This window comes from Cuculus canorus, chromosome 11 (assembly GCF_017976375.1).
Source record: "Cuculus canorus isolate bCucCan1 chromosome 11, bCucCan1.pri, whole genome shotgun sequence".
NCBI classification, from domain to species: Eukaryota; Metazoa; Chordata; class Aves; order Cuculiformes; family Cuculidae; genus Cuculus; species Cuculus canorus.
Window position 1 is genome coordinate 6,255,094 of NC_071411.1, and position 27,818 is coordinate 6,282,911.

General features: G+C 49.7%; 1 protein-coding gene and 1 long non-coding RNA gene across 5 annotated transcripts; one reads left to right on the plus strand and one right to left on the minus strand.

Annotated features, from left to right (window-relative positions):
- The first annotated feature begins 5,581 nt into the window (after positions 1-5,581).
- On the plus strand, positions 5,582-24,112 carry GATA2 (GATA binding protein 2). Of its 4 annotated transcripts, none has more exons than XM_054076856.1 (6): positions 5,582-5,706; positions 12,304-12,775; positions 13,435-14,034; positions 16,746-16,924; positions 19,900-20,025; positions 20,874-24,112. In XM_054076856.1, exons 2-6 carry the CDS (start codon positions 12,547-12,549, stop codon positions 21,171-21,173), a joined length of 1,434 nt encoding a protein of 477 aa, XP_053932831.1. In that variant the 5' UTR covers positions 5,582-5,706; positions 12,304-12,546; the 3' UTR covers positions 21,174-24,112. The 4 variants fall into 4 exon arrangements, with proteins under 4 accessions (XP_053932831.1, XP_053932827.1, XP_053932828.1 ...); XM_054076852.1 differs by lacking the exon at positions 5,582-5,706 and adding an exon at positions 11,384-11,661; XM_054076853.1 differs by lacking the exon at positions 5,582-5,706 and adding an exon at positions 11,396-11,661 and having other exon boundaries at positions 16,779-16,924; positions 20,874-24,111.
- Positions 24,113-24,909: 797 nt separating this feature from the next.
- Positions 24,910-26,067, minus strand: LOC128853237 (uncharacterized). The gene is made up of 3 exons (XR_008451589.1): positions 25,965-26,067; positions 25,565-25,672; positions 24,910-25,011 (listed from the first exon to the last, which is right to left on the minus strand). It is a non-coding gene; the product is annotated as an uncharacterized LOC128853237 (long non-coding RNA).
- Between the last annotated feature and the right edge of the window lie 1,751 nt (positions 26,068-27,818).

The window sequence follows — 27,818 nt, forward strand, 5'->3', positions numbered from 1 at the left end:
ATAGAAGCAGAATGAAGCAGAGCCCAAAGAGATGGGAAGGGTACAGGTGTGGGCTTTTATAGGTGCACAGGTGCCCCAGGTGAGCAGGTGCCCAGGTGGGGAACCCACCCTGCCATCCCCTTCCCAGGTGTGCTGCCAAGAGTAGGGGTTCCTGCCTGGTTTGGGGGGTGGGAGTGTCTCTGGTCACTGTTGTGCAACACCTACCTGCAAACAGCTTATTAAAACCAGTTTTAGGTACATGCTGACCTCTGGAAACTGTGGGTGTGTGCCCTGTGTCACCCACCTCACCCAGGCCGGGGGAAGCTGAGGCAGCAGCGGACAGAGGGTCAGGGCTGGGATTTGGCTTTGCCCATGTTCCCAACAGCAGAAGCAAATCGTCTCCAGAGATAGCCTGGGACACAGCTTTCCACCTGGCCCACCCTGGGCTGCTCCGATTGCATGGCTAGGAACACCAGGGCAACCTTTGTAGGGTCACCTAGGGGTGGCAGGATAAGGAAAAAAAGGAGGAAAAGAATTCTTCAATTCTTCTGCCACCCACGAATATCTCCCCTTTCACACATATTTCCAAAACCTTTATTTTTCCACATTAAAAGGGGCTGGAATAAATGTCACATTGCAGCAGGTCCCCGTGAACAAAGCCACAAGTGTGAATGGCCACATGCACAAATTCTCTCCCCTGATTTTCCAGGTTTACAGGAGTGACCTTGGAAAAAGTGTGAGCCGCAGTTTTTCACGTCACGGGCAATAACGCTTTTGTCACCATTCGAACTGTCTGAATGCTGCCCGAGTTTTATTTTATTGCATTTCTAGGTGTCACCAAGACCCGGCTGAATTACGTGGCCAACTCCTGGATTAAAACAAAAAAGTGACTTTGTTTTCCATCTCCGTGCTGGAGTCTGCGGCTCACGGGAGCGACACCGTGTTCAACACGGGCTTTTTTTTTTCCCAAGCGTGCAAAAGCTGAAACTCTCGGGTGAAAGGCTTTGAGCACCTCACTAGGACACACTGAGAAATAAAAACCCTTTAATCACGGCAGGAATAAGCAGATGCTGGCGGGTGAACTGAATGGAAGGTTGGATTCGTTCCTGGGAAGCGGTACCATCCCAGAGCTGCCTGTCCCTGGGGAAACCAGGGTGGGGAATGGCTGGGAGGCTCCTGGTACCCAGTTCGAAGGCTGGGGGGATGCTAAAAAGGGGTGAATGCGGTGTGTCCCCCCCGGCTGACCCCGCACCGCCGCTGTCGCACCCGCCTCAGCCAGAAGGTGACGCCGTCTGCCTGCAAATTGCTCTCAGCCCAATTAGGAACTGATATCGGCTGCAATCACGGCTGCTGATAGAGATAAATAGGGAAGGCACTATCTGCCCAACAATACCCGTTGTTTTTTTTTTTTTTAAAGGGGAAAAAAAAAAATAGGGGAAAAAAAATTGAACTTTTCATCAGCTGCTAATCATGATTTTTTTTATTGCTTTGCTTAGCATTTTCTGGGGAATAAAACCTCAGAGGAGCCCAGTCTTTTGTGGAAAATGAAAGGGCATATAAAAAAATGAATGTACATGGATTCTAAATATTTCAGGTTGTATGACTTTGTGTTTGACCTTAGCAGAAGATGAACTAATCCTGCAATATAATAGACTTTCATAGAGATATGGAAAATGGCTGCTTTTTTATCTCAGTTGCCATGGGAACCATCAGAGAGAAGGCCTAGCTGAGATGCAATAGAAGGTTATTAAATGTGTGCTTGTGTATATTGGAAAAATACAGCTTTTTGTCATCTTGTGTCACTCATAGGTCTTTAATACGTAATGTTTAGGTTATTAATAAACTAACACAGGTCCATTTTTTACAGGGAACAACTGTGAATACAGCCATAAAAAAATTAGTACAAGTCGAACATTTGCAAAACTCTTGAGCACAGGCAGGGGCTGCCGCCTGCCTGCAACTTCCCAACGAAGTTTCTCTCCCTTCCCAGGCAGGGGAGGGAGATTTGCTGGACAGGCAGAGAGGATCAGGACACCACTGGTGTGCTGTCCCCAACACAGAACATGCAGCCCCCCCTGGACTGGGTGTCAGGGGGACACAGGGATGTGCTGTGGTGGTGCAAAATAAAATATCACCTTGTTTGTACCTGGTGCAGGTCCTGGTGCTGCCAGGGAGAGAAAGGGTGTGTGAGAGCCAAGGGGACATCTTTCCCTGACTCTGGGTTAGGGAATCTCCTGCTCTGGAACCAGGGGCTGCACAGCCAGGCTGGGAGACTTTATTGTTATGTAGATTTTTTGGAGGAAAAAAAAAATAGAGAGAGTAAGAAACAAGGAAACTTAGAAGGAAAATAAAAGAAAAAAAAAAGAAAAAGAGAAAGAAAGGGGGAAAAAAAGAAAGAGATAAAGGAAGAAAAGAAAAAAGGAAGGGAGAAAGAAAGAAGGGAGAAAGAGAGAGTAAGGGAGAAAGGAAGGGAGAAAGAAAGAGAATGAGCCTGATGTTGCTCTGAGCTGGAAGGGACAGATTTCATGCTAACTCCAGGACCAAAGGACTACTTTTCTTGTGGGGTTTATTTGTTATTTTTTCTCCCCTGGGGATCAACAGTTGCTCCCCAAATGTGCCCTGTCCTGGCTGCAGCCTGGATGCGGGAGGATCACCCAGCACAGATGGGGAGCACTGGAAGCTGAACCCAAAGGACTGACCAGGCTCCGCGTCTGGACTGCTGGGATCTCGGGGGGGCAAAGCGGGGAGAGCACTGACAGGTTTTACCAGGCTGGTCTAACTGGACCCTGAGACCACCGAGGGCTGGAGCAGGCTTAGGGCATGGCTGAGCCAAAAAATGGATTTTTAGAGGTGCTGGGGGACTGCCTCACAGCTGGGGTCGGCACCCCTGGAGCAGCGACCACTCGTGAGTGCAGGTGAATGCGACTGTGGGTGCGGGAGTGAGTGTGGCTGAGTTCCCGGGGTACCCAGGATGCTGCTCACACCTCTCCCCCTCTCCCTGTAAATCTGCCAGCTCCCCAGCGGAACAACCCCAAATTTCAAAGTGTGTGGTGTAGCAGCACCTTGCAAGGTGTGTTGCTGACCCACCCTGCTCCTCTGGTTAGGGACAGACAAGGGACACTCTCCTCATCCCACAGAGTCCACAGAAAAGACCTGTGTGTACCAAGAGCCTCGGGGGTGTCCCAGGCCTGGCTGGGGGCACCCCGCACGCACAGCAGCCCCGCAACCATGCATACTAAGTAAAGCGAGGAATACATAGATTTTGCCTATCTGCCGATCAAACGCGGAGATCTGCTCTGGTAAATGATGCATTAGATGCGGTGGCTGTATTTGTTGTGTGAGTTTTGAAAGGGTTCCGATAATCTGGAAGCGAGAGATAAGGAACACCATTTATTCAGCAGCACTTTGGAACCAATTTTCAACCCTGTTCAACCCCATTCTCCAGCAGCCTCCAGGAGCCCAGGAGATAAGGATTGGGCTATTCATTATCTTCACAAGGAACAAAGATTAGCTAGCAGAGATGAAAAATTACCCCTGGATAGTAATAATAAGGAAGCGAACCTGGAGAGTTGCTGAGCCTATATTCTCCCTGCTGCTGGTGCTGCTTCTTCTCTTTTTAAATTCTCTCCCTCTCTTTTTTTTTTTTTTTTTGTTGAATCAATATTAAAAAGGTTGGTTCTTTTTTTTTTTTCTATTTTTTTTCTAAAGGGGGAAAGAAAAAAAATTCTCCCCCACTGTCTATCACATTTTTCAATATGCAGAATATGGTTGTTACCGTGGAAGAGAGCAGAGCACGGTCCCCTCTTCCTCCCAGACTTTCAGATGACATCTTTAGTACGAAAGCTAAACAGCAGAGGAAAACCCATCGTTTTCTTCCAGCGGACATGAGGGGAAAATCGCACCGCCACATCCCTCCGTCCCCAAATGCCTCTGGTGGTACCCAAGAGGTGGCCCTGGCCCCGGGACAGCCCGGGAGGCTGGTCAGCCCCCTCCGCCGCCGCTCCTGCCCCCCCGAGCCCCGGCTCGGACACCCCCGTTTGCCACTGCTTGGGGAAATATCTGCAGGCTCCGAACCCCGCGTTTCCCGTGGCTTTTTCCTCCCGAGAGCAGATCCCTCGATTTAGAGTCGTTCCGAGCAGGGGCGAGCCCGGGACGCGGCTGGCGACAGCGTCTCCCTCCTCCTGGACACAAGGGAGAAAAAAAAAAGAAGGGAATATATATATATGTATATATTTTAATACCGCATTCTTTTGTATTTCCGCCCCGCATAAATCTGGTGATGTATCTCCTCTCCGAGGATGAAGGGTAATACAGGAGGAGTAATTAAAACACTTACTTTGGAAATGGGCTGCGTGGGGCTGATAAGAATTATCTGCCGCATATCAAGGACCCTTTTTCCCCGCGAACCATATCACAAAGACAGACAGAAAATGCCAGCAGAATAGGATCTCCCCCCCTCCCTCTTTTTTTCCCTGCTTACATTTTTACCTCCATTATGATGATAATTCCTCTCCCGCGAAACTTTTCTCCTTCCCTTCCCGAACCGTATTTCGTTCCCCGCTCCCGCAGGGCTCCCGCCGCACCGGCCGGCCTTTGTCTCCCCATTAATAGGGTTTTTTCCCGCAGCCTGGGATGGGGGTGTCACCTGTTCCTCCCCTCGAATCGCCTCCCGACCCCCGTCACCCCATCCACCCACCGGGCGCTTGGGGATCCCCCCAGCCCCGCACCGGGAGGAAAATCCCCAGCAGGGGAGGACTGCCAGCCCGGGGCTGGGGTGCACGGTTATTTCCAAAAGCATTCGTTCTGGCTGAATTTCCTTGTGGTCTACGAGATATGTATTTTACCGTTTCTTTTTTTTCCTAACTATAACGACTCGCCGCATAAATATCTGCTTGTGCTTCTTCCATCTTCTCCGCTGCCTCTCCTACGTGCAGGTGCATAGCTCGAAAGACTGAGTTTGGGAAGAGAGAGGGGGACAAGAAACAGGAGGTTATACAAAAGCCAGGCTGGCCAATGCAATTAAAACAAAAATAATAATCCCAAACCTTCCAAAACCTCTAAACCATTCCCTTCACTAGGGATTGAAAACAAAATTCATACGAACAGGAATGATTTAGACCCATAATTGATCCTACAAAGCGGCTTCCCCCCCCCTCAACCTTCCTTGAGATCCTGTGGAAGAAGCGAGCGGCTCGGGAGATGCTGGGGCTGCGGTACCCGGCGAGCAGGAGCGCGGCTTCGCAGCGCCTCAGACGTGTGTGGGGTTGGTATAATATCAATTCATTTAAAATATGAAAGTCAAGTCGCGTAGACTGTGACAGCAACCGTAACAAAAGGTGCAAGCAACAGACAATGTGATGTGCTTGTACAGATATTGTAATGATGCAAATGAAGTGGAGGGGACGAGCTGCCTTATTATGTACATAAATACACAGTGGCTCGCTGTGCCATCCTTGAATGCGGGAGAGTGAGAGAAGGGGAGGGAAAGAAGGGAGAGAGGAAAAAAGAGGGAGGGAGGGAGGCAGGGAAGGGGGGAAGGAGGGAAGAGAGGAAAAAAAAAAAAAGGTCTCGGCTCGAAAACTGCTGCCAGTTTTAAGGAGAGCGCACCTCGGGCAGCCCCTCCGCAGCGCTGCGCGCACCCACCGGCCCCGCGGAGCAGGAGGACCTGCGCTTTTCCAGGCACCGGGCGGAAAACTGAAAGAAACCCGAGGACGGACGAAAGGCGAGGTAAGGGGATGCGGGGATGCGGCTGCGCGGCTGCCGCCCCGGCTCCGAGCCCCGGCATGCGGGTCCCGCTGCGGGAGAGCATCCCTCGGGGCGGCTTCCCCCCGGGGGGACAAACCTGGCAAGGGTTTACAGAGAACGAAAATACGCTGCCAGCACGGCGGGACCCCCCCCGGGGCTGGGGCTGCGGGGCCGGGCTGAGCCCGGTGCAGCGCCCGGAGGCTCCGGTTCTGCCCGAGCCGCCCCGGCACCCTGCGGGGAGCGGGGCCGCCTTTGCGTTTAAAGGGGTTTTATTTCAACCCCCCCACCCCCCACCTCTCCCTTTTCCTATTGTCATCGGGGTAATTATTTAAATCTCCATCTTGGAAAGTTGCATTTCACCCAGGGCAGCCAGGCAGGCACTTGCCGGAGACAGGGTGTGCGGACCCCCCTCCCCGCAGCCACATCCTATCTCCGAGCTCCCATTGTTGGCAGATGTGGGCATTAAAAAAAAAAAAAAAAAAAAAAAAAAAAAGAAAAAGAGAGATGTGAGGGTTTGTTCTGCCCGGAAAAGCCGGCAGGGCCCGGCCCCGCTCCCCCTGCACCTGCCTGCCGGGGAGTCCTCCTCGTCCCAGTCCCGTGCGGCAGCTTTACGCGGCTTTGCATGATTTAAAATTACCCAGGCACATGGGCAACCGGGCCGCTCCTCTCCGCGGGCTCTTTTACTCCCTTCTCCCCCCTTTTCTTTCTTCTTCTTCTTTTTTTTTTTTTTTTTTTTTTTTTTTGTTGCTATACGTGCAAAGTTCCCCTCTTTATCCTCCTTTTGCTTTGGGGTGCAGAAGCTGGAAGGCGAAAAAAAAAAAACCCAAACCAAACCAACCCCAAAAAAGCAACTAGGAGCGGAGCCTGTCTGAATTTGAAACAATTTCAATAAGAAAAGCGATTTCACTAAGAGGGGTGCGGGTTTCGGTGGCGGGAATGGTTCTCCCCTAGAGCACGGAGCATCTTTATGAAAGGCAATTATTTATTTTTCATCTCGGAAGTCCAAACCCCAGCCCGGTCCAAACCCCTCGGGAAAGGCAGGGGAAAGGCAGCCGAGGGCGGTGCCAGTGCCGGGTGTGAGACGAGCCCCGTTCCCCGTTCCGAGATCTGTTCCCCCCTCAGCGAAGTTTTGCCCGCGGAGAAACAAATCAAACCTGCGGGATCGGCCTTTTTCCTCCCTCCTGCAAGAGCTACACTCGAAATAACGTTGCAAAAAAAAAATTAAGTATATATCTATATAGGTATATAAAATTAAAGCGAGGTCCTGCGAACGAAATCTTCCCTGGCAGCTCCTGAAAAAAATGTTTATACCTTTTTCTGGACAAAGCTGTACGTGTGCAATCCCTCCTGCACGCCTTTTTCTCTGAGAACTAGCACAAAAGGCGTTTTTGTGGACTGGCTGGGGCCGACTTGAGGTTTTTCCTCCCCTTTATTTGCAGCCGAGCGAGCCGGGGGTGGGGGTGGGGGGTGTGCGGGGGGTGTGCGGAGCAACCGGGAAAATTGCGGACAAAGCGCAGGTGAAGAAGTCATGTGTGGGACCGGGCCGGGAGCGATGCTGGGACCGAGGGTTCCTACGGAGAGGAACATGTCCCGCAGAAATCTGCTGGATGGGGGACAGTGAGGAGAGTCACACAGTATTTTCCAAAAAAAAAAAAAAGGGGGAAAAAAAAATCAGATTAAGTGTTCCTTGATTTATTCCTGTTCCTGGAGCTCGCGCTCTCTTTTTTTCTTTCTTTTTTTTTAATGCAGCTTAAATAGGGTCTTGTGGTTAAGAGGTAACTGTGTCATTTTATAACCCTATTAGCAGCCATTAATACGTGCTGGTAACGCAGGACGGGCGGGGGGAGCCGGGGGAGAAGAAAAGCAAAGCGGAGCCCAGAGCAGGGGGAGGAAAATTGCCGGGATAAAAGGCAGAGAGCAAGAATTTCCCCTCCCGAAAAAAAATCGCACGCGAGGAAATAAACCCGAGGAGCAACCCGGGAGCACCGCGGCCCGGGCTGAGCGCTTCCCTCCCTCTTTTTCTTTCTTATATTTGGGGAGTTTTTCCTGCCCTCGCTCCGGGTTGCAATTCGCGGTGGGAGGAGGGATGCTGCCCCCGGGGTCTCTGTTCACCTGGAGCACCGAAGGCACCCCGGGAAGGACGGGGGGTCTGGAGGAAAGTGCTCCGGGGACTGCAGGTCCCACCCAGCACAGCCCCGCTTGCTCAGGTACGCTTTATTCGCTGGTCCAAGCACCTAGGGGGAAAAAAAAATGCTGAGGGGTGGGAAGAAACCTCACTCCGGGCGTGTAAATAGATGCACGGCCGCGGGTATTTGTTTTCTGCCTTCGCCTCTGCCCGGGCATAGGTGTCAACTCCATCACATGGCGCTGCTAACTGTTGCTAAAACATGTTGTCGTTTTCCCCCCCCTCCCTTAACGATATGACATCACTTGTCAATCAAATCAAAAGAACCAGTTGTGCTTCCAGATCTGGGAAAGCTCCCTTATTAAAAAAAAAAGAAAAGAAAAATATATATAACAACGGCAATACCAAAATAAAGTTAATAAACCGGAGCCCGTTGTGTTGGGGGAGAAGAAAGGGCGAAGGGGGGTTTGGAAGAGCGAGGTGAGGGAGCGGGGAGCATCCCGAGCCCGGCGGGAGGACCCTTTCCCCGGAGGCTTGGCAGAAAATTGAGGGGAGAGCTGCTCAAGCAGCCGTGGGAAGCGGGCTGCGGAGCGGAGCTAAGCCGCTCGCCTCCAGCAGCCAGCGCGGGGGCTGCTGTTCCCGATGGGGGAATTAATTCAATTAAAAACCCCCAGCCGTGCCGCCGGGGCATTTAGCGGCTGAGAGCGGAGCCGGCAAACGCAGGCAGCGGGCACGGGACGCGGCGGAAAGAGAATAAAATAAAATAACGTAAAATAAAGTAAAATCCAGTCAACCGGCTGGCTAGGAAATCTCCCGGCGCAGCCACGGGAATTAAACCGCTCCTTCAGCTTAAACCGCTCCTTCAGCAGAAATAGTTCATCCCTGCTGGAGGGCTCATTTCTTTTTTTTTCCAAAGGGTTTTAACGGGAGGGGGATGCAAAGCGTGCGATTCGGGGGATGGAGGCGAAGCCGGCACCCACGGCGGGGAGGGGGAACCGAAGCCCCGGGCCGGAGCCGCCGCCGCTGCCCGTTCGCCCCTTTTGTCTCGCTTCGCCGGTCCTCGGGTAACCCGAGACAGGGGCTTGAGGAGCCCCCGGGCCGGGCAGCGCCGGGGTCTGCCTCGCCATAAATCAACCCGCCTGATTAATCTTTACAATTTGTCTTTTAAAACAAACACGAACGAATTATCAGCTCGTTAAATGCGATTTTATCACCTGCCTAAAACAAACAGCCCACCCCACTCTCCTCCCCCCCCCCCCCCGAAAAAAAAAAAAAAAATAAAATCGCGGCCCTGTGCCGATGGCAGCCCGGCAATAATTAAAACATCCATATTAATTAATAAGGAGCAGCGAAGCGCTGTGTTTCGCCGCTGCAGGGATGACCCGAGGGATGAGACCCCGGCCCCCTCAGGGCTGGGGGGCAGCGAGCCCAGGGGGACCGACTTGCAAACCCGCATTTAGTTTATACTCACCCTTCTTAAACAAAATTGAGAAATCCTTTTTGTTTGGCTTTTTTTTTTTTTTTTTTTTTTTTTTGGTGCACGTAGAAAGAAAATCGCTTCGGAGGGAGAAGCCGGATTTTTAGAAAGCTCGCTTTGTTTTTTCTCTCCGCCTTTTAACTTTCCTTTTTCTTTTGCTTTGTTTCTCTTTCCTCCCTGGCACCTCCTGGCCCGGGAGGGGGGGATTTGCCCTTGCCGAGCCTTGGCCCCTCTGCCCCCAAGCCCAGCCCAGCGCCTGTCCCCAGCCTGGCCCGGGCCAACCAGCCCCGGGAGAAGCGGCTCCACCGCCCCTTCCGAGCCCGGCAGCCGCTGCCTTGCGGACCCCCCGCCCCTCCAGCGGCACGGGAGGGCGAGGGAGCCACGGTCTCGCCGAGCAGCCCCGAGGGCAGTGGGGGAGCCGGGCGACCGAGCTTTGGGGGTGAGAGGAAAGGATTCGGGGAGGGGGAGGTCGCGAGGGCAATGCCGGCTCCCCCTGCCCCAGCCTCCGGCGCCCCCAGCCCCGTCCCCGCTCCGGTTGAGCTGTGGATCCCCCTGGGGGGGCTGCGCTGGGGTCCCCTGAGGGGAGGTTTGCGGAGGACAATGAGTAGTGGCGGGGGAACACTTAGCGAAGGAGCTGTGTGTCGCTGGGGTCTCCTGGGGGGGCTGCGCTGTGGGTCCCCCCGAGGGGGCTGAGCAGGCTTTAGGGGCACAATGAGTAGTGCTGGGGAAGCACTTAGGGAGGGAGCCCCGTGTGGCTCCGTCCAGACAGGCTCTGCAGCGAGGAAAGGGAGTTTTGTTATTATTACCATCATTATTATTATTATTGTTATTATTTAATAAAAAAAAAAAAAAGAAAGAAAGAAAAGTTCATTTCCTGGCGAATTTGGCAGCGGCGGGTGACGTCAGAGCCCCGGCGTCGTGGTGACTGGGCCGGGGGGGCCTGGGGGGGGCTGCGGCCCCAGCGCTGCCCCCAACCCGCACCGTCGGGGCTGCCCGCATCGCCCCGCACCGAGCGGCTCCCGCAGCCCCGGCCGCTCCGTCGGGGCCGCTCTCCACCACCCCCTGCCCGGGTTGGGGGACGGAATCCTTGCCCCGTGTCCAGCTCGGAGGTTTAAGGGATTAATTACGACGAGCCTTTCTCTTCTCCCCCGAAAGCTGAGGATTGGGAGAGGAGCGCCTGTGAGATGGGAGCAGCAGCTCCCGGCCGCGCTCTGGGGGCCGGTTGTGACTTTGCCATTATTATTATTATTATTTTCCGCCCCTAAATCAGACGGGGTTATCCGCACCTTCGCGGGTGGCAGAGCCCGGAGTGCTCCTCGAACTCCCCAGAAAACGCCTGTTGCTTGGGGCTGCGCCTCCTGCCTGGCCCGCAGCGCTGCACAGAGGGGAAAAGGGGGGATTTCCTTCGAGGGGGAAAAAAAAAAAAAAAAGTGGGGGAGAAGGGAACCCCCGCGGTTGCGGCGCCGCAGCCGCAGCGGGAGGCTGATGCCGGTCCCCAGCCGCCGCTCTGCCCTCTGCTCCCCGGGCTCCGGGGCAGGATCCGGGGCCGAGCAGGATCCGTCCCTGCCCTGAGCCCACCCGGCGCTGCCCGCGCCCCTCGGGGCCGCGCGGAGACTGCTTGTCCGCAATTCCTTTTTTATTTTCCCAACTAAGACAGTTTGTTTGTTTTTTTCCCAAACTAACGTGATAGGAGCGACCACGCTGGGGTTTGTCCCGCTCCCGGCTTCTTTCCGCTGTGCCTGATTTAAGGGATTTTAGCGTATTTATCCCCCTTATTTTCATCCCTCCCCCAGCCCCGGGCATCCCGGCGGCGGCTCTGGGAGCCCTGTGCTCCAGCACCCGATGGAACCAGCCCCACCATCGATCCCTTCCCGCACTCCATCCTCACTCCCAGCGCCCCCCGCATCCCCGCACCCCCCGGGACCCCTCCTCCCCACCTTTGCCGTCCCCGCCCCGCAGGGGCGTGCAGCGCCCGGGCAGGGAAAGCCCCCTCGGCGCTGCCGGGCGAGGATGCTGCGGGCGAGGGGGGGGCGGAGGAGGGGGTCTGCGCGGCTCTCCCCACTCCCCCCCCCCCCGGGCCGGCTCCTTTTGGGGCCGGGGGTGCGGTTGGGGGCGGTGTGGGGCGGCGGGATTGGCTGGCCCGGCCGCCGGCCCTGCGCGCCCCGGCCCGTCTGCGGCGCCGCGGCCAGCTGGCGCCAGCGCTCATATAGGATGCGCGGGGATGGGACCGAGCCGGCCAGAGCAGCGGCTTTGCCGTCTGAGTAACACCCTCCATCCAGCCTCCTCTCCTCCTCCTCCCGCCCTCGCCTTGCTTCCCCCCCCTTCTCAGTTTTGGGTTAGTTTTGGTTTGTTTTCTTTTTTTGGTGGTTTTTTTCCCCCCTTTTTTTCTCCTCCTTTCTCCCTCTCTTTGCGGCTCTCGCATCCTCCAAGCAGGCATCCATCACCACCCACCCCGCCGAGGCACCCTGCCTCCCGCCCCGGGTAAGTGTGGGGTGCAGGGGGGGCCGCTGCCAGGGCGCACTCGCTGCTTTCGCTAACCTCCCTTCTCCCCCATCTTTTCCTTCTCTCTCCCCCCTCGTCTTCCCTCCTTTTCCTTTTGTGTCAGTCGGAGTTCTTGCTAGAACTACGCTATATTAGATCTGCCGTTCTTCCTTTTTTTTTTTATCCCGCTTTTGAAGCCAGCTGGAAAAACTCCTGTTGACGTTTGTAGCGGGGAGGGGGGGGCAAAGAAAAGGAAGCTTTTTTTTTTTGCCTTTTTTTTTTTGTTTCGGTAAAGAGTTTGAAATGGGATCTCTGTTTATTTTGTGGGGCAACGAGCCGGGAGGGCGCAAGACGAGGACTTTGGGGAAAAGGATATTTTTGGAAGGGGAAAGGGGTTCTGTTTCTCCCTGCCCATCCATTTACAGCCGAGACACCGACCCGGTGGGCAGCGCACCCCGGGGCTCCGAGCCTCTAACCCGCCCGTCTCTCCCTACAGGTGCTGCCCGGGACCTGCCTCCGCCTGTTGACAGAGGGACACGCTGACTTCGGGGGGCCTCCCCCACCCTGCCGAGGCCGCACTGCATTCACCCGGCGGTTTTCCTTTTTAAGAAAAGCCATTTCATCTCCTAAAACCCTCCAGCAGCGCCCAAAGCCACCCCAGAGCGGCACCACCCCCCCCTCCCCACCGAGCACCGCTCGCTCCTGGCCCGGGGGTGGGTGGGAGGGGAGGCCAGAGGCCATGGAGGTGGCCACGGACCAGCCCCGCTGGATGACCCACCACGCCGTGCTCAACGGGCAGCATCCCGAGAGCCACCACCCCGGACTGGCTCACAACTACATGGAACCAGCGCAGCTCCTACCTCCGGATGAAGTTGACGTCTTCTTCAATCACCTGGACTCCCAGGGCAATCCTTACTACGCCAATTCTGCCCATGCCCGGGCCAGGGTCTCCTACAGCCAGGCACACGGTAAATCAGCGCCCGCTGTCCCCCTTTGCGCCCCCGCTCCCTGCGCGGAGCTGCCCTCGGGCCGCTTCGGTGTGTCGGGGCCCGGGGAAAGGAGATCTAAGGAAACAGGATAGAAAGGGAGACACGGGTGGATTTTAACCCTAGAGACAACCAGGGGCTGGCGGGGGAGGGGGGGGGGGTCAGGGAAAGAAAGGCAGGAGGTGAGAGAGGAAGGGGAAATAGTGCGCGCACAGGCTAAAACTTCTCTGATACGGCTGCTTCCCGGATGCAAATACAAACCGATTCGAATCGGCGATGGATTTTATTTGGGGTGTTTGTAGGAGCTGAAGAGAGCGTGTGTTGCAGCAGCTTGGAAGCCAACAGAAAGGGGTTTGCTGCCTATTCCCCGGGCTGGGGTGGAGGGAATAGGGGGTGCCTTTGTCCCGGGTGGCTGTGCGCCCCTTCCCGCTGCCTATCGCTCTCTCGCTGGGCTGGCTGGTGTCTCCCTGGGAGGGGACGGGGCGAAGGGGTCGCTGCGCCAGCCTGGCTGCTCTCCTCGGGTTGTGAAATCTCTTTCCGTACCCGGCTGCCCGCAGGCTGGGACCTGGGGGACCTCTCAGAGCCGCTCCAAGCTGAGCTGCCCCACGCTGATGATCCCAAACGCTCTTGTGTTCCTACAGCCCGTCTGACCGGGAGTCAAATGTGCCGGCCTCATCTTATCCACAGCCCCGGGATCCCTTGGCTGGACAGCAGCAAGGCGGCACTGTCTGCCCATCACCACAACCCCTGGACCGTCAACCCCTTCACCAAGACCCCCCTGCACCCCTCGGCGGCCGGAGCCCCCGGGGCCATCTCTGTGTACCCAGGCAGCAGCACGTCCAGCACCGCCTCCGTGTCCTCGCTCACCCCGGCCTCGCACTCCGGCTCCCACCTCTTCGGCTTCCCCCCGACCCCTCCCAAGGAAGTGTCCCCGGACCCCAACTCCACCAGCGCTGCCTCCCCTTCCTCCTCCGCCGGGGCCCGGCAGGAGGACAAAGACAGCATCAAGTACCAAGTGTCGCTGTCGGAGGGGATGAAGATGGAGAGCGCCAGCCCGCTCAGAAGCAGCCTCACCGGCATGGGGTCCCAGCCCTCCACCCACCACCCCATCCCCACCTACCCCTCCTACGTGCCGGCCGCCCACGACTACAGCAGCAGCTTCTTCCACCCAGGCAGCCTCTTGGGGGGCCCCGCGTCCAGCTTCACCCCCAAACCGCGGAGCAAGGCCAGGTCCTGCTCGGGTGAGTGTCATAGCCCGGGACCTGTCCCCTCTGTGTCCCGGCTGGAGGGGTCGGGGCGAGGACTGTGTGTGCGTGTCGTGGTGGGCTTCGGATGTTTGGGTGTGAGCTGCTGCTCGTTCCAGCTTTCTTGGGGACAGAGGGGCAGGCGACCGCCCCTTCTCGCTCTCTTTGGGACAGAGAGGCAGGCGACTGCTCCTTCGCGCTTTTCTGGGTTTTTAAACTAGGGGACGGAGCTTGTAGCAGGCTTCCAGGGGTGTCAGTGCATACGGCAAGCTGCTCCTTCCCGCTTTTCCAGGTTTTTGAGATAGGGCATGGAGCTTGTAGCAGGCATCTCGGGGTGCCAACACACCCAGAGCGGCTGCTGAGCCACCGGGCACCGGCCCCAGGGCTGAGAGCGTCGGTGGAGGGCGAGGCAGCAGATAGAGCTGCTCAGAGAGGGGTTTATAGGAGAAAAAATAGTTTATAGGAAAAAATTATGTTGGAGAACAAGCCGGCTTCGGCCACCCGAGGGGCTCAGGCCTGACCCTGCTCCCCCAAGTCAGTAACCCCCCAGGATTACCCGTGGGGACTCTGTAGCCAGAGGTGTTTCTCCCTCAATGATTTCCTCCTCTCTCGGTTAAGGCGAAGCGAGGCCCCAGCGCAGGGCGAAAGCGAAACCTCCCCGGCCGCTCCGCTTCGAATCGCGGAGTGCCTTGTTCCGAAGTTCAAACCCACTTTACATCCCTCTGCGGAAGGCTTCGGTGCACAGTGGCGGCTTACTCAAACCTAACTCGAACTAGAAAGCACTCCTTTCCCCCACCTTCCTCACCCAGACACATCCCTCCTTCCCATCCCAAGGAAAGGTCCTTCCCAAGGACCCTCCCCGGGTGCACAACCCTTCCTGGCGTTTCTCCCTAAAAGTGCAGTCCGAAAGCGGCAAATGAGGTGATGGGACCAAGTTTTGATCCCACTTTGAAATCAGGCTAGCTGTACAAATAGACAAATTAAGCCAATTAGTTGTGTAATTCTACTAACCTTCCTGCTTGAACATCCTCGGCCGTGGAAGGTAATGAAATACGGTGCTTTGGGACCGAATTTAGACATCCCTTTAAAAAGAAACGGCTCTACAGGCTCGTGTGTGCGTGTATTCGTATGTATCATTGCGCATCTATGCTTGTGAATACACCACATGGGCTTATTTTTAAAGTAAACAGTAATTTAGAAACGCGATCTCCTATGAATTTTTCCAACAAAAATATCAGCTATTTTAAAGCTCATCAGCTCCGTTTCAAATGGCTCCTCCGAGGGGGAAAAACACACTCTCCCTCTGCCATTATTTAAACGCAGTTGCTCTATGTATTTTTTTAGTAATTAAGAGCCTAGTAAGTAGGACGATTAGCAGCCTCAGCCTTGAGTTTGGACACAGGATCAAGCCTCGGGTCTCTGAAGATGAGAGGATCTCGAGTAGCTTTTGTAGTCACTCATGATTTTATGAGATGGGGGAAGTAAGGAGCTTTCTTTTTTTTTTTTGTTTGGTTTTAAGGCTGAGGGTTTTTTTTTTTTCTATAAGGGACCCCCCTGTGCAAGGAACTGGGGAAAGTTCGTGACCACTCAGTGTTTTTGTAGGAAAGCTAAGACTCACGACACGGCGACTCCTGCAGCTTCCTGCCCAAGGAGGGACAAAGGCTCCAAACGCAGCGCCGCGGAGCTCCCCTCATTTTTCACTCCAGACTGTGTTGTTTAAAAGCCACCCACTCCTTAGATTAAAGGAGACACAAGCCCCGCTGAACTCAACGTGGCCTGCTTCAGTTATTAGCAAAAAGAATTTCCTCTCCAGTTAAATACTGTGGGATTTGCATAAACTATATTAAGAGGGATTTCTATATTAAGCAGACCTGCCCTCGGACCATCAGAGGCAAATGAACTTTTAGCAGAAAGCTTTCTGAGGCAGAAAAAGATATCTAAGAGTTACATGCTGGGGTTTAATAGAGCCGTTCTGCTGTGTTTCCCACGTTGCGCTACTAAAACCAATAATGAAGCAGTAATAAGGTAAACTGCTCCCTACCAAATCCAAACTGTATCGTTGAAAAATCACAGAAATGGAAGAGAACTGAAAGCCTGTTTTTTTACAGTAATTTCCAGAGTGTTGCTGAAACCGAACTTTCCGAAAGATCAGCGTTAACAATGTTTTTCTGCCTTTAGAACAAAAAGAATAGCTGAGCCTCTGGCATTTTGTATCCATCCCCAGTCTGCTCAGCTCTACTTTCTCATCCAGTAGTATTTACCACAAGAAAAGGGAGGTCTTGTCCTCTTGCTTTGACTCTCTAATATTTTGTGCGTTTGCAGGTGTGTGTGTGTGTGTGTGTGTGTGTTTGTGTACACGTGTGTATTTGTGTCAGGAGAACACAGATCTAACCCTCGGAGCGCAAAATAGCTGTGGGAGGAGAGCGGTGCCCAGCACAGATTAAGGGAGTTCTCCTTACTGGAACGATAACTTCCATCTGACACAATAAGAGTGTCACTCTTTCTCACCTTGCGGAGAAAACTGCTTATTTCTGATCATGACATAAAATACTCGCTGGAGCCTGGGTGTTCTCGAACCACTGAGCTCCCCGCTGCATGTGCTGTAGATGTCACTGCTGTCTGATTGTGCTTGAATTAACACACTGTTTTGACTTTTGGAAAATGCCTAAAGGACAATGCAAAAAGCTTTTGTGAATTTGTTTTTAAAGAAAGAAATCCGGTTTCTTCGTGTTTCCATTTAGAAGGCAGAGAGTGTGTGAACTGTGGAGCAACTGCAACCCCTCTCTGGAGAAGAGACGGCACCGGGCATTACCTGTGTAACGCCTGCGGGCTCTACCACAAAATGAATGGTCAAAACCGACCTCTCATTAAACCTAAACGAAGGCTGGTAGGTGGCTCTGTTTCTCCTGGGTTTGGGGATAAATTAGCCACAGGGACCACACGCAGGCACAAGGCAAACTTATCTCCTCTGTGCTGATGGAGCTGAGCTGTACCTGGGGCTCCGTCACGCGAGGTCACCGTCGCGTCTCGGGGCAGGTCCCCCCTGTCACCCTCAGCCCTGGCATCCCCTGCACAGACCACTGCCCCGCCGAGCCTCCCTACCGCTCACGATACGTGTGAGATATCGTGTATCTGTCTCCCCGTTTATCCTCAGATGACAGCTTTTAATTTAATTCCTCATTTATTTGGCCTCTTGGGACGTTTGGGGCGCGTACTGGGAGCGAAAGGGTTATGAGCGTGAATGTCCTCTACTGTGTACTAAAGAAAAAGTTCCAGCTCCAAAAAAGCAAAACAAATCAGATGAGTCAAAGCTACTGCTCCCTACTTAATAATTATTTGTATAAAAGCCATGAAGTAATTTTCACTCTTATATTCTCTGGCAATATTAATATTGGTTCCCTCCCCAGACAATCCCCTACTGTTTTTTTTTAAAAAAAATCCTATTATTTTTCCATGGAGTCACCTATACTTTGTATTTTCATTTGAGTGATTTAAAAAAAATGTCCTTTCTAAGCTCCTGGTAGTAGTTTCCTATCCGGATATCTGTACGTTAAAGATAAGGAAACTTTGTGTATCTGTTTCCTGACTCTAAAAGCTTTAGAGAGTTTCTATAGGCAAGCCTTGCCAGTCATGCTTGCTGTTTTGAAATTTCTAATAACACTCTACTCCACAAATAATGTGTAAAATGCTAAGAATAATAAATATATTTTTTGAAGCTTTGTGATTTATGGTGCCTAAGTCTCTTAGCTATTCGTGGGCACGTTTCAATGAGGTTTGGAGAGCAGAAAATTGGCATTAGTCCTCTAACAGTGGGATGGGATACAGAAGATTTCTGTCCTGAGTCAGAATTTCAGCTATGCAAGCTCCTTAATGACTTGCCTCCTAAAGTGACTGACATATAGAAAAATGTTAAGACAACAGTGTAACATTATCGTCTCTCAGGCTCAAGTGCTTTCCAGCCTGAATGGGACAGGCCATAGCGTTAAAGCGGCATAGCTGAGCATCAGTAAGCCAACTCAGATATGCAAACATAGGGCTCCAACTTCCAGTGTCTTGAGACTGTTCCATTTAGCTCGCTGCGAGGTGTTTTGGGGGCACTGGAGAGGTTTTATTTTACTTTAGATTTTTTTTTAATGTTTTGTTTCGCTTTAATTGATTTACAGCTTTGTTTATTGCTCCTTTTTCCACTGTAGTTTGCTTGTTTGCGGGGGAGAGATGGCCAGCTTTGGGACTTTGTTCATCTGACATGCAATAGCAAAGCGATCATATTAATAATGTCACCATTTGGATGTCTGGCATTAATTTTGTTTGGGTTGCATGAGTGTACTTGCAGTAGGGGGTACCCCCTCTTTCTGCCTTTGGCCTGTTCTCACAGGCGGGTAAGGGACTAAAATATGAGTCTCCGAGGGCCTGATCCTTGCCTTTAGCTGCTGAGCCGTCCATCAGCTTTGGAAAAGTTACAGAGGGCCATGGTGTAAATCAGGAGCAACTGAGAACGGAACCCAGTGCTCCTCTTTTTGAGAGCAGGGTCAATCTGTGCTTTGAGCGGTACCGGGTTCGCTAGCGGAGCCGGCAGGCAGGGAAGCGCCCAAAATTCTCATCTAGGAATCTCACCGCTCTGGGACTCCGCTTACGGAGATGCCCCACATATCAACATGAGCTTTGCTGCTGCTTTACCCCATGGCTCTCAGTGGCTTAATTGTGAAAATACCCAGGGAGTAAGGCAGCAGGGAAATTACCACGATTGATACGCGTTAGGAAGTAAACTCTGCTTTTCCTTACTCAAAAAAATATTAAGTCCTCAGCGCTAAGCCAGTGGCACAAAATGGACCGTATTTTGACCGCTTCCAGAGGCAGGGCTGAAGCTCTCTAATACAAAATTATTTTCCAAAGTATGGGGTGCAATTAGTCCGTCCATAACACTTCATACGACAGCGTGCTTGCACAAAGAACGCATTATTGTGGGGTCTGCTAGACAAGGGCCCATCCAGAAATTACTGGCTGCCTGCTGTTCTAGTTTTCCTGTTCTTGTTTTGGAAGGTGGGTGAATGTTTAGGCATTTTTCTTCCCCCTCCACCTTGGTTTCAGCAGAACAATAGTTTCAGAGAGGGTGGTGGTGGATTTTTTGGTGGATTTTTTTCCTTCTTTTTTTTTTTAAGACAGTTGTTTGAGGGCTTGTCAAGCCAAGGAACTGAGTAGGGACAGAGGCCGGGTCAGCAGAATCGTTGCTGCAAGGCATGAAATTTGGTTTGCTAAATATTTAAAGAAAGTTGGAGCCGGTTTTGTTTTCTCCCTTTCACTTGTAAATGGAAACTGAATTTTCAGTGATGGCTCTGATAAATACTGCACCCAGTTAAGTAATGCAGTTGGTTTTCTTTTGTGCCCATCTTTAAAGGGCCAGAGTAGGGGTAAAAATCACATTCTTTAAAATCATTCCCTCTTTTCAAACCCAGTCCCAACATTAGTACTAAATAAATTGGTTATTCAAAAACAAGGCAAATGCATTTTCATGAAGCTTTCTGGAATCCTGCAAAGGGAAAACCTGAACAAGTCAGATGTCATTTTCCCCTCTAAAAGTTTTTGCTTGTGGAGTTAGGGATGCATTGTTTCTCTCCTTAGTCCCCTGCACACACGGTGCCACCCAGCTTGAAGCTGCAGCCTGCATAGAATACTTGTATTTAAACAAAAAAACCTAACGGCCACAAAATGTAAATCTGATGGGAGCTTCAGCCCTGATGCTCTGTAAAATCTTAGTAACTAGTTCTACCCAACGTAGATATTGAGTCCAACTTGACCTTTCTCGTGATCCCCCTCCTCCTGCTGATATCTATTTAATTGTCTTTTTAATTTTCTTTTGGTTAGTCAGCAGCTCGGAGAGCAGGGACTTGTTGTGCCAACTGTCAGACAACCACCACGACCTTATGGCGACGTAACGCAAACGGGGACCCAGTTTGTAATGCCTGCGGACTCTACTATAAATTGCACAATGTGAGTATTTACTCATCTCATGTGTCGCTGCTTGCCTGGCTGGGATTGATGTCTTAACTGCATGGTGTACACTAGGCTTTTATTTGTTTCGGGGTTTTGGTGGTTGTTTTATTCCTTCCCCGTCTCTAAGGTTCCCCTGGGAAGTGACAGCCATTCTTTGTCAGCATAGTGATGCTAAGTTCAGTGACATTACAATGTATTAGCTTGGCTTCTAACGCTTGGGCAATTTGGGCAAAAAAGAGCTACCACACTTTGTTTTAACTAAGCGTGTTTGTGTGCTATGTCCCTCCAGAAACACAGAGGCCCTTTGGAATGGGCTTTGTGCAAAAAATGAATCACGATGAGGCATCTTCACCTCAATTTTTTTTTTCCTCCCCTCCTCAAATAATTATATCTAAAGCTTTGGTTTATTATATCTTTTTAAGAAAAGAAATTAATGCTTAGCAGGAATCACTTGACGTGTTGGAACGTTATTTAGACTGTAAGTAACGGAGGTCACCGGTACAAAATTGCTCGTATCTTAGGGCTGAATTTGGGTCAATGTGTGCCTCCTGGTTTGATCTCTTCTATTAGGAAATGAATGAGGACTTGAGGGTAAGCCTATGGGAATGAGAGTCATCAGCTGCCAAATTCAGTTCAATTTGTTTTTCATGTTTAGATTTTTTTTTTGTGTGTGGTTTTATTAAATAAATCAATATAAACAAGTTCTGTAGAGAGGAACACCATTTTTTTTTGGCCAGAAAAAGGTCTCCGTCCAGGAAAAACACATGGGGGCTGTCCAAATATTTTCATTTTTGCACAATAAGGTCATTTTGTCTGCATGAGCCTGATTTTCTCATTTCTTGCAGGTGAACAGGCCTCTGACCATGAAAAAGGAAGGAATTCAGACCAGGAATAGGAAAATGTCCAACAAATCAAAGAAAAGCAAGAAAGGCTCCGAGTGTTTTGAGGAACTGTCCAAGTGCATGCAGGAGAAATCGTCTCCCTTCAGCGCTGCTGCCCTTGCTAGTCACATGGCGCCTATGGGGCATTTGCCACCTTTCAGCCACTCTGGACACATCCTACCAACACCTACCCCCATCCACCCATCTTCCAGCATCTCATTTGGACATCCACACCCATCCAGCATGGTTACAGCCATGGGATAAAACCAAGAGACCCACCAAGAGATTTAAGAACATGGGGCTTTGCCTAAGACGACACCAAGTAAGAAATGTTCTGCCAAGAGGAGAATGTAGGCATGGCAAAAGGGAATCTTTGCTCCCATGTGGTTTAACTCTTATTGCTGGACTAAAACCTTGCAAATGATGGGTCTTCTGCAGAAACGTGTAGTGGTGCCTGTAATGCACTTTGCGCCCTCAGGTATAAGGAAAAAGAACTCACCTGTTCGATACTTAATGGCCCAGCAGGAAGCAAAAGGTGGCAGAAGCTGAAGGAAAAGGCTTGGAGCTGGCTTTCCTTTCTCTCTTTGTTATTACTGTGAATACTGTAAAGAGATATAAGCAGCTTCCCAGGATGGAATCGGCTCACTGGAAGCCAGATATGCTGGATTTCTATTGTGGACTTTGATTGGTATGGGAAAAAAAAATAATAAAAAAAAAAAAAGAAAGGACATCTTTATAAAAATGTAATTTTTAAAATGAAATCAGACACAAAGTCATATTTATTTTGCTCTTGTTTTCCACAAAAAGCCTCAACCCCTCTGATTGCATGTTTTTGTGCTGTTTGCAATGGTTATCCTGTAAGAAAACCTGCCTTCAAAACAAGGGTAAGGAGGGGGGGAACATACTCAGCAGCCCCCTTGGATCAGCTCCATCTATCTTCCATACCAAAATACCTGCTAGGAAGGGGGAAAAGACTAGAGGGGGGGACACAAAGCGAAAATGTAGCTGTTATACAGGATTTTAATGTGCCCAAGATGGTGATTGTTTTGACACAATTTCATCATTCTTTTCCCTAACATGAAAGGTTTATTTTAGGAAAAAAAACAGCCCCCCCTTCCAACTACTCTGTTCTTCCTCAAAGACAGCTGGATCAGACAAACTGTTGGGAAAAAGACTCTCTGGAAGGCAATCCTGCAGTAGCGAGGGGTGAGATACTAACACAGCTAAGTTTTAGCACAGCAAAGACCATCCCAGGGCATAAAAACATCCAACTCACAGAATTTAGAGGTTGAAGCATTTTGTTCGATTGTGTTGGCAGCTGTCGCTTAAAATTGCAGATGAGCTGCTTGGGTAAAATCATGGCAGTGTGGCCACCACGGTGTGTGCACTCTCGGGCATCCAGACCTCCGTGGGCTTCACAGCGAGGAAGGGCAGAAATGAGGTTGAGAACACGGGAGAGGGGAGAGAGACAATCAGTTTGAGCTTCACACATCTGTCAAACCCCAGACACAGCAACAGCCGATGAGACGAGAGAAAGCATCGTTCTAAAGGGAACGTCTGTTTTCCGTAGCATATTTTATATGAAAAAAAAAGCAAAAAAAAAAAAAGAAAAAAATAGAAAAAAATTAAATTTCCCATTATTAAACCATATTGTACGTAAATGACCGAAAACAAAGCTATTGCCAATGTGAAGTGTATTCTATTGATTGTTATGATCTGATGCCTCTCGTGAACACAAGCTCCAGTATAACATACAATGTACATATTTAGCTATACTTCTGATGAAAATGCCCCAATGAACAGAGGGGTTTGATAATGTAAACCACGTAAGCTTAACTCTGTGACAAGCTTTTTATTTTTATTTTTTTAATTTTTAACTTTTTTTGTTGGGGGTTTTCTTTTTTTTTTTTTTTTTTGGATCAAGCCAATTGTGTCTTTACTGCAAAAGTCCTGCTTTAAAGAAAAAAAACCACAACTAAAATAAAAATGGATGTACGCTAACTTTTTTTCTAAACAGTAATTTGAATATTTGATAATGACTTAAGAACCAAGCGGCCACAAAAATCCTGCTTTCCTCCTTTTTCTGATCTGTGTAGGCATATAGGTGCACTTTGTAAAGAAGTGGAAACAAACAGGAAACTAAATTGGTTGGGAGAAATCAAGAATTTTCAATCTACTGAGATAAATAATTGGGTCCTTTTTACTTTTTACCTTTTACAATGGTACAGTTGTACAATATTTGTATCCAACTGAAATTTCTGTAGGATTTGAGCAGGGGGGTGGGGAAGGGATGTGGGTGGAAGACAGGGATTACTGATACAGTTGACAAAGTGCAATATATTGTCAGTCACTGCAGCATAGACAACGGCAGTCAAGATTTAAATTATTTTGTACTTGTATCAGCATAAAAAAAAATTCTTCAGTATTTTCTGTTTTTATTTTAATTTTTATTTTGCTTATTTTTGGATTAGTGAACTAAGTTATTGTTAATTATGTACAACATGTTTATATATTGTCTGTAAAAAGTGTATGCTTTCCTCATATTCCTTCAAGGTGAATATTGCTAAGAATAATAAAATACCATTTTTGTGAAAGTACCTGTGCTCAGCTTCTTGTCATAAAGGCTGTTTTTAATAGGGAGAGAGGAAAAAATATAATTCTTGTTGTCAGTAGAATTATTAACTTAAACTATCTGCAGAGCAGTCTATTGATACTTCAAAAGCCTAACAGGATAGGACAAAAAAAGTTGTTGGTAAATGATTTAGTATAAAAAGCACAGGTACAAAAGCTCATTCTCTGGTGTTTTGGGGTTATTTTTTATTGTGTTCTTTTTTTTTAATGTTTGGAAAAATACTTTTCAATTAAAAACAAGTTTTAAAAGCACCGTAAATGTGGAGAAGCAGTCTACTGCGTTCCAAGGCAGCGCCTGCATTAGACCGGGCAAAGTCCTTTGTAGGTTCTTGCAGCGCTGTAACAGGCAACACTGTCAGTCTGTAAACCACTTTCTTTTTGATTTGGCATCATTTGTGGCGTGAAGGGAGCGAGGGAGGATGTCCTGGGAACCCCTGGCAAGGGATGCGGTCGTGGGTACAGGGTCGTGTGTGAGGATGGAGAAGAGTGCGTCCCAGGCAGCTCTCCCATGGCCACAACTTTGCGGCTGCTTTCATCACACAGGTCTGATCCACGCAAGGAATTCTTTTGGGCCTTATAAAGTGAAGTAAAGTCTTGCAAAGTCCTCTCGCCATGTGTGTGGGTGAATACGGCTGCTATTAAAACAATATTTTCAAGTTGCCTATTTATTGCTATTAAAACAATATTTTCAACTACTAATGAACTTTGAGTTTCCTCCTTTGACCCCCTGGGAGCTGCGTCTCACTTCTGTGGAAACCAACTTGGGGATAACTCCTTACTCATTGAGAAAAAAAAAAAAAACTTGAGTTCCTTTTTCAGCGTTTGTGTGCAAATTCCAGCCCTTTCTATCACTGCTTCTCTTTAACTGTGCAGCTCCTTCCCAGCCCTGTTTGCAAGCTTTGCTCAGAAATGACAAGGAGTTGTAGCAGCTCTAGATGTGCTGAAAAAACCACACGCAACCGGGACGAGGCCTTCCCACATCATTTCAGACGAGTTAATCATCTCTCTAACTTGTTTAGCGAGGTTTAGTGCAAACACCCATTAAAAAAAAAAAAAAAAAAGAGCAGTTTATAGTGTGCTGTGCAAGTTTCATTTGAAAAGAAGCATGTTCCTTTTCAGACAGGTTTAAAATGGGGTTATAACCAAACTCACCCTCCATAGCTGAATAGCTGAGATGAGGAGAGAACAGGAAAACTAACAACATCACTTCAAAATAATTTAGAATATTCAAGCTATTTGCTTTGGTTGCAAAGACCGTTCGGATTTTGAGGAAGGTTTACCGGATTTTGATGAAGGTTTACCTGACTTTGATGAAGGTTTACCTTGGTGTTCCTTCTCTGCAGGTATTTCGCCAAGTCAGTCTGATCTGCTCGCAGAATTGGGGCCATAATCCATCATCTTGTCAGGACGGGGGCTGCAGCCTCCGCGACCGTAGGAGCGTGTTTCTTCTGACTGGGGTCTTCAGCAGTTCCTGCAATACAGATAACAAATAATCCCGTGTTTGTCAGGTGGCACTAATCTGTGAAAGATCAAACCATCTCTCTGCAACCCGTGTATCATGTTTGTCTCCAGACATTTTGCATAGCAGAAGAAAAACAAACAGCAGGGAATGGAAATGGAACAAGTGTGTAAAGTTCAACGTAAAGTGTAAGCACAGAGCAGATATTGAGGCAACAAATTGGGATTTATGGTCCTTTTACTACCACCAAACACTGGTGGACAGGCTTTTTGTGAGAGGGGGAACCCTGACATTACTTGCCTTTGGTTCCCGTTGTTGGGGTTATTGTTTTAAGATTATTGTTTTAAGCCGTGCTTAATTGTCATGTCTCCACGGCCACATCAAAAGCCAAGAAGATTAGGTTACAGGGAGTGTTTGATGTCAAAACACAAAATAAATAAAAGGAAAAGCTGGAAAGGTACCGTATTTTCCATGATGTCTAGTGAGGTTTTTGCCTCAAACATATCTTTCTTTTTCATTATTTTGCAAAGGTTGCAATTTCAGTGACGAGATTTCATTTACTCACTTCCAAATGACTCCACCGCTTTCCTGCAACAGCTTGAAAGGGTTAATATCCCCTCTTTGATGGCAAACGTGGTATAATTAACGCAAACTTCTTAAGTATCCTGGTGACCTGTAGATGGCCACATGAGAATTCTGTTATTTACTGACTTGCCAAACGTTTATTGCTTATAGCAGGACAAGTGGGAAGCAGGCATTAATTTTGATGCTGTTATCTGTGATTGCGTGTAAAGTTCATAGCAGAGAGTGCCTATATGTCAACTGCAATTAAACATTTCCCTATATTTTTTTTTTAAATGAATTTCTCGTTGGTAGAGGGGGTGGGACTGGCAGCTTTGCAAACTGAAATCCTGCCCATCCACAGAGCAGGCACCACAGCCAGACACGGGACAACTTCCCCTTACCTGCGAGCTGCAAAAGAAAACAGTCTGGCGCCATGGAGCATTTGATCCTTGGCTTCTCCGCAGAGACAGTCAAATCAGTACCAACTGTGGCAGGACACAGAAGGAGATTTTGTGGTGTGACATCTCGCCTTGGAAACCGGTCTGAAAAACACCAAGAATGAAGCCGAAAGTGGCTATCAGGTGAATATGTTCATTTATCACCAACCTGGACTGGATTAGAATGCATGACCTAGAAGTAAAATGCTTTGTTTAGCCCAACTCCCTGGGCCATCTGGTCCTCACAAGTAAACATTTCTAAGTGAGATTAAGTGACTGTTCTTTAAGCATGGTGATATGAGTGCAAACCAGGCTGCTCTGGATCTAACAGATCAAACCTCAGCATCAGGGCAGCCGGTTGGTGCCGATTCAAAGACACCATTTGCTTGAACAGCTTTGAGTGTAATTCTCATTGGTGCCGGCTTTGCAGTCAATCCCGATTCAGTCTGATGTGTCCCTGTCAGACCCAGAGCTCGTCCTAAATCCAGGGCTCAGATTGCACCAATGTGCTGCTGGGAGGTCAAGGGCCCCATCAGAGGAAATCTACGGGAGAGACGGCAGTAAGAACTACACTGCTTTTGCAATAAGAACTAAGTTGCTTCTCTGAGCACCAAAAGCTCAGCAGAGCAAAATGCAATCGCAGCATAGAAGAGACAGAAGAAAGAAAAAAAATATCCAGCAGGTAGCAACGCAATAGAGAACTAAGCCCTCCTTCTGGGAAAGACTTCAACATACTGATGAGGGAGGGAACTGCTACTGTTTGGTCTATAAAAACTGAGTTGGGGAAGTATAATGTTAACCCAGCCTATGCAGCAATGCCAGGGAGCAATCGGCTACCTGCCTGATTCCTGCTTCCAGGTATCTCTCCATGGCTCTGCAGTCTGGGCTGCAGGGAGTTATTTGGAGGGAAGTTGACTCTGGCTCAGGAGGGTCAAGATCTGGTGTAAATCATTTGGAGTTGGGCCTGTCACTGCCAGAGTGTGAACACGGACCCTTGTTTCTCCTAAACACTTAAGTGTTTCACCAAAGTTCTCCCCAGTGCTTTTGTTTTCATCTGGAGCTTGACTGAGCTCCTGCCTTCTCTCCATCAGGCAGAGAGACCACAGCAGATTTCTTTACCTGGGATGTAAGAGCATTATATTGGCTGTTTTGGTCGTTTATCTCTGGTTCTTTCATTCCCTCCCACCTGCCACACTAGGATTCTGGTAGCAGGTCATACCGCTAGAGTGATCCCCTGGAAATTCCTACTGGATTTTGCTGTAAAATTCAGATTAATTTACCATCTCCTGTCTGCTTTATTTTTTTTTTCCGTCTTTTTTTTTTGTACACCCTTGTAAAATACGGAAGTAAAAGCGTCCCATTTTAAGAGTTAATCTGTTAGAATTAGATGAACAAAAAAGAAGAGACCAAAACAATTCATGTAACCAGATGCTTTGGGTTGTACATTATTTACCTTTATCAAAGCACAACTCTCACCAACACAGGGAAGATGTTCTTCACGAAGAAGCACATCTCTGGAGACAGAATACTGCCTGAATGGTGCCAGGACTCACCCCAATCTCTCACACACTCACTTTCTGACAACAACAAAGTTATAGCACCCCATGCCTCAGTTTCCCCTTGCAAAACAGGCATAGAAAAGACATCACCCGCTCTATCAGCTACGTACAAGTGTTGACTTGCTCCAGTCTAGCAGACTTCTGGGCAAGTTCGAACAAATGTCAATGGTGGTCCTGATAGGCACTGGGAAAAAGAACGGCACTCTCCTCTCCAGGGTAGAGGCTCCTCCCTGCCTTCACCGTGAAGCTGCTGCACTGC